The sequence below is a fragment of the Garra rufa genome, chromosome 4 (assembly GCF_049309525.1).
Source record: "Garra rufa chromosome 4, GarRuf1.0, whole genome shotgun sequence".
Lineage (NCBI taxonomy): Eukaryota > Metazoa > Chordata > Actinopteri > Cypriniformes > Cyprinidae > Garra > Garra rufa.
In genome coordinates, this window is record NC_133364.1 from 29,604,797 (window position 1) to 29,611,392 (window position 6,596).

The following is a 6,596-nucleotide window of genomic DNA, read 5'->3' on the forward strand; positions in this document are numbered from 1 at the left end:
GCTTACTACCTTTTGGTGTTCATGTCATTTTTGACTGGAGAAGATTTTCTTTTTCCTGAAAATACTAGTTAATGTTATCGCATTGAACTGAAACTTAGTGACTTTGTTCACAGAGACTATAGCAACTTGTCCACATTTTTTATTTATTTATTTTTTACTTTTTTGTGTTGTTTTTTTCACCTTGTTACACCTATGGTGTTCCCGGTCAAAAATGACAGGCCTACACAAAATAGCTTATAAATCCCTCGTTATGCTATATTATCCCCAAAAATTGGATTCAATCTTTTTATCAACTTGTTTTCTTTCAATTAGGACTGGTTTTGTATTCAATTTTCAAACAGTTTAATTGTAGGAGTCATTTATCCGAGCTTATGCACCTCAGTTTTTGAGTGAAAAAAAAACATTATTTGTTAATAATTTTGGCAATATTGAGAAAAATATGAAAATACATTGCACTGTTGATCACACTAGTCTACTTTAATGTTTAACCAGGAAATTTATTTTGAAATGCTTTTATTTTGTACAAAATGACACAGAGTCACACTTGTGGTGTTCCTGGTCAAAAATGACGAGCCTGCACAAAATATCTTATAAATCACTTGTTATGCTATATTATCACCAAAAATTGGATTCAATCTTTTTATCAACTTGTTTTCTTTTAATTAGGACTGGTTTTGTATTTCATTTTCAAATGGTTTAATTGTAGGAGTCATTTATCCGAGCTCCTGGTCATTGAAAGTGAATGGGGGAGACTGAAAATTAGAGAAAAATGTAGTTGTCAGGAGCATGTTTATCATGTTCACATATGTATATGTGTGCTTGCAGACATAGAGCCATTGGACATGTGCATGCATGGATACATGTATGCCACACGCACGCATGCACGCGCACACACACACACACACACACACACACACACACACACACACACACACACACACACACACACACACACACAAACTATTTTCTGAAAGAAACATTCTTTTTCACAGTGATTTTTTTAAATCTAATATCCATTAATCAATCTGACATTACCACATTCGAACACACACTCACACACCTAAAATCACACTCACGCACAAACTGGCTGTGACTGCAGTGACCCTGCTTCAAAAGAATCTCTCTTTCATGTTCTTGTTTCATCACACCTTCCAGACAAAATATTATGACATTTTGTTTTGGAACTGTGATGTTCTCATTTTTTTACTTAAAAAATTACATGCCTACTCTCAGATAAATGAGGCCCACAATTAATTAGATGCAAATAGAAATATAAAACCAGTCCTAATTGACAGAAAACAAGTTGACAAAAAGATTGAATCCAAGATTGGGTGAAAATGTGGTTAAATGAGTGATTTATAAGCTATTTTTTATAGGCCTGTCATTTTTGACCGGGAACACCATAGGTGTAATAGGATTTTGAACACCACATGAGGGTTTAAAAAATTAAACTCTGTCAAATTAGCTTATCTATTAGATAGAGTCAAGCCTCATGCCTTACCCTATGAGGTAACTGACTACATTAACAATCATTCATCCATACTAATTATGCATATAAAAGTGCAAAATACTTTATCAGATCACTTGCATTTGGCAGGTGCAGCTGAACTTTAGGATGCTCATCTTTCTTTATACACTTCTGCCTTTCTATTATCTAAATACGAAGGCAGAAAACACTATTTGCCAAATGATGGGAGACCCTATGTATCCACTGCTTTCCAAGGATGGAGACATAATCATTGGAGCACTTTTTGTTATCCACACTGCAGTGTCATTGTCTTCATTTGGGTTTACACAAAAACCTCAGCATATATCATGCTCCAGGTTTGTTTTTGAAAAAATAAACTTTTGTGCATTTTACATGTATTGATTTATCAAGCACCCTTATCCAAATAATGTATTTATACATATTGTTTGATTTAAAATGCATTGAAGTTAATCCATAACATTTATTTTCTAGCAGCAAAACAACCATAACATCTAGAACATTACAGTATTTAAGCCATGTTTATGTAAAAAGTTTTTTTTTTTTTTTTTTAATAGCTGCTTTTAACCCTGATGGTTTAATGTCTCCACAGTGTGAACATAAAAGATTTCCGGCTGGCTCAAACCATGATCTTTGCTATTGAGGAGATTAACAAAAGTAAAAGTTTGCTCCCAAATGTTTCTGTTGGCTACCAGATTTATGATACCTGTGGTTCAAGACTGTCTTCTATGAGTGCAACTATGTCACTGATGAATGGTCTAGAGTTTGCAGCAGGAGACAGATGCAATGGACAGTCTCCTATGCATGCCATCATAGGAGAAACAGAGTCTTCCAACACTGTGATTTTGTCCAGAACCACAGGACCTTTTAAAATTCCAGTGGTACGTTACAAGTACAGTAAACCTTTGATAATAATGATACTATACTGATATACTGATGTGTTTCTGTTGTTGTTGTTTTTTTTTTTTTATAGATAAGTCCTTCAGCCACATGTGACTGCCTTAGCAATAGGAAAGATTATCCATCTTTCTTCAGGACTATTGCTAGTGATTACCACCAGAGCAGAGCACTTGCATACATAATCAAGCACTTTGGCTGGTCTTGGGTGGGAGCTGTGAACAGTGACAATGACTATGGAAACAATGGAATGGCCATATTTCTGAAAACAGCTGAAGAAGAGGGGATTTGTGTGGAGTATTCTGTGAAATTCTTGAGGACAGAGCCTGAAAAAATTAGAAATGTAGTGGACATAATAAAACAAGGCACCACAAAAGTAATTGTTGCATTTCTTACCGGTTTTGAGATGAAAAGTCTACTTGAGCAGCTAGGTCTTCAGAACATTACAGGCCTCCAAATGATTGGTGTGGAGGCATGGATAACTTCAAAAAGTTTGATGAATACAAACAGTTTTCATGTGCTGGGAGGGTCACTGGGCTTTGCAGTGAGAAAAATTCAAATTGAAGGGTTTTCAGATTATGTTGTGAAAGCATTCTGGGATACTGCTTTTCCATGCTCTTCTAATGCTAAGTTAAATTGCAGTCGATATCAGGATCTATTTGTGGTCAAAAACTATAATGAAGATGTGCCTGAACAAAGATTTCCAAGCTATGTCTACAAAGCAGTTTATGCTGTGGCTCATTCACTACACAGTCTACTCAAGTGCAAAGAACAGGATGGTTGTGAAAAAGGTCTGACAATACAACCACAGCAGGTAAATAAAAAAATTAAAATAAAAAAAGACAAGAGGTCCTATTTTTGCCTTTAAATGTGTTAAAATGCTTTGGTGATAATCTACCAAAATTGCCTTATTTCATTAGATGGTTGAGGCTTTGAAAAAGGTCAATTTCACTGTAAAGATGGGAGATCGTGTGTGGTTTGACAGCACTGGTGGTGCAGTGGCCCAGTATGAAGTTGTGAACTGGCAGCAGAACCTAGATGGATCATTCCAATTTAAATCAGTGGGATACTATGATGCCTCACTGCCCGCTGATCAGCGCTTTGTTATTAACACAAAAAACATAATCTGGGCCAGAGGACAACTGGAGGTAAATGGAAATAATCTGTTAGTGCAACTGGGTTTATTTAAACTGTGAGAATGTAATATCAAAATCCTAAACCATTGTTCTGATCTTTATAGATTAAATAATGAACACGACATGTGGGTAAATATTTATCAATGTATCTAAATATGTAAAAAAAAACCTTGCCAACCACAAAGCTCTGCTTCTTTAAAATCTAAAGAACAGAAAATGTTGGTTTCCCACACAGAAGGTTTAAATTTGTGTACTGCTTAATATATTAGCTATTAGCTAATGATATTAGCAATTGTGGCATCCATCTTTACAAGTAAAAAAAATTACAAGTGGAAAATAAATAACTATAGTCCATAACAGACTACATTTTTAGCAAGAAAAATCAGATCAGATTTAATTAAGAGAATAAAATGAGCCGCAGAGAGCATTACCAAGTTTTGAGCTATTAATACTTTTTATTATTATATATTTTTTTCTGAATATGTATTGATAATACAGTGAACATGTGTGCCATTTTATCATTCAACGAAGCACTAGTCTCTTCTAAATAATACTGGCTCTTCATTAAATTTTCACTTTATATTCAGTATTAATAACTATCTATAATGTCATTTTTTTTCATGTAGAAGCCGAGGTCTGTGTGCAGTGAGAGCTGTCACCCTGGCACTAGGAAGGCCGCACAAAAAGGAAGACCTGTATGCTGTTATGATTGTATTCCATGTGCAGAAGGAGAAATCAGTAATGAGACAGGTAATCTTCAGCCCATCTCACAGTTTCAAAGATTTCAAAGAAAATTCATTAGTGGCTCATTTTGTATTATTGTTCTATTGTTCAGAATACAATTTCTTATCAAAGCAGTTCATAAATAAAACAACTTTCTTTTGTCTGTAACTAACACAACTTCCTTTCCAGATTCAGTTAACTGCAAGCAGTGTCCAGGGGAGTACTGGTCTAATGCTGAGAAAAATAAATGTGTAATAAAGGCTGTAGAATTTCTGTCATACACAGAAGTTATGGGTATAGTGCTAGTCTTTTTCTCACTCTTTGGAGTGGTATTAACTGTGCTGGTGGCCATCCTGTTTTACAGCAAGAGGGACACCCCCATAGTAAAAGCCAACAACTCAGAGCTAAGCTTCCTGCTGCTCTTCTCTTTGACTTTGTGTTTCCTCTGTTCACTTACTTTCATTGGTCGACCCACTGAGTGGTCATGTATGCTGCGTCACACAGTGTTTGGGATCACTTTTGTTCTATGTATCTCCTGTGTTCTGGGGAAAACAATAGTGGTGTTAATGGCCTTCAAAGCTACACTTCCAGGAAGTAATGTCATGAAATGGTTTGGGCCTGTACAACAACGACTAAGTGTTCTTGCCGTTACATTTATACAAGTTCTTATCTGTGTTCTGTGGCTAACAATATCACCTCCATTTCCTTACAAAAATCTGAAATATTATAAAGAAAAGATTATTCTTGAGTGCAGTCTGGGTTCTACATTAGGTTTTTCTGCTGTGCTAGGTTATATTGGCCTGCTGGCTGTTTTGTGCTTCATTTTGGCTTTTCTGGCTCACACATTGCCTGATAACTTCAATGAAGCCAAATTCATCACATTCAGTATGCTCATATTTTGTGCTGTATGGATCACATTTGTTCCAGGTTATGTCAGTTCTCCTGGAAAATTTATTGTAGCTGTGGAGATATTTGCCATTTTAGCCTCAAGCTTTGGTTTACTATTCTGTATATTTGCACCTAAATGTTACATCATCCTACTTAAGCCTGGAAAAAACACAAAGCAGCATATAATGGGGAAAACATAATTTACATTTTCAGAAATAAAATAGTTTAGCTATATTATTGCTAGATGTAATTTTCATCATGAACGAATAAATAAATAAATAAACAAACCTAACCTATGATAATTACCATTTTTGAGAAATCTTCATCAGATCTTATTTTAAATCTAAAAATCTAATTTTTGTCATTGTGAAATGACTACTCTACATCATTAACACAAAAAGAGCAAAAGAGTAACAAGTTGTCATTGAAAATGCAAAGTAAATGGTAAGCCATGTGTTTTACTACGTTATGTTCCAAATTGAATTGATTTGAGTGAAGTTGATATCACACAAATTGAGGTTCCTGTAAGATTTTTAGACAGATGTTTTGTTAAACTAAAAAAAAAAAAAAGGTGACACCCAAACTCCATTATTGAGCATTTCCTGTCATGAATATTCATTATTACCATGTTCATTATTATATGTTTATGAAATAAAATAATATGTGTTTGAAAGAAACTGTTAAGGAAATTTTTATTTATTTATTTATTTTTTATTCCCATTAGCTGATAATCATTTATAACAACTAATGTCGCACAAGTGATTTTTAACTTAATGGGTATTAAGGACTGAAATAAAGACTTTAGTGGCCTGTTTTTTTTTTTTTTTTGTCTGTCCCTGTGTTTGTTCACTTACTTTTTGTCCTTCGTTTGAAGTCACTGGGTAGGGGTCAAACGAAAGTGACACAAAAAATAAAAACAAAGTATGAGGACTAGTGACATGTTGCAACCTGAAAACCAGGCTGATGCAAAGACTCCAGTGATTTGTACTTGCCCAGAAGCTAGAGATGAGTCCTGACAAACATAAAAAAATTATACAAATAAGAAACACTTTAATTGAAGCACAGCTGGGAACTATACCCTAGTAGTATCAAAACATGTTTAATTGACTTCAACAACCAAGGCCATGAAGAAAACAACTGATGTAACCTACTATTAAATTAGGTACAATTATTCATTTATTTGAGTTACAGTCTCTGACGCTTTAGTTTAAGTGAGTTTAGTGAATACAATTTTCCATTTAATAACAAAGAAAGAAAATAAACAGAAATGCACAAAAAAGCAATGTTTTCAGTTTATAAGTAATTATATATACTTAATTCAGATATGGATAGTTAATATGACCTCAGTCTCTCATTTATTATTATTTCCATCTTTTATATTAATATATTTAGTATTTTATGAATTCATTTTAATTAAGACATCACATAGATAGTGAGGCTCTGACTCTGACAGCATAGATAGATAG

General features: G+C 34.1%; 1 protein-coding gene across 1 annotated transcript; it reads left to right on the forward strand.

Annotated features, from left to right (window-relative positions):
* The first annotated feature begins 1,615 nt into the window (after nucleotides 1-1,615).
* Nucleotides 1,616-5,330, forward strand: LOC141333164 (extracellular calcium-sensing receptor-like). Its single transcript, XM_073838109.1, has 6 exons — nucleotides 1,616-1,824; nucleotides 2,079-2,367; nucleotides 2,460-3,197; nucleotides 3,304-3,531; nucleotides 4,146-4,269; nucleotides 4,432-5,330. The coding sequence occupies exons 1-6, from the start codon at nucleotides 1,616-1,618 to the stop codon at nucleotides 5,328-5,330; spliced, it is 2,487 nt and encodes an 828-aa protein (XP_073694210.1).
* The last annotated feature ends 1,266 nt before the right edge of the window (nucleotides 5,331-6,596 follow it).

Coding starts and splice junctions, on each gene's coding strand:
- LOC141333164 (XM_073838109.1), top strand. CDS start 1,616: ATGCTCATCTTTCTTTATACACTTCTGCCTTTCTATTATCTAAATACG. Junction 1,825..2,078: donor CAGCATATATCATGCTCCAG/GTTTGTTTTTGA, acceptor ATGTCTCCACAG/TGTGAACATAAAAGATTTCC. Junction 2,368..2,459: donor GACCTTTTAAAATTCCAGTG/GTACGTTACAAG, acceptor TTTTTTTTATAG/ATAAGTCCTTCAGCCACATG.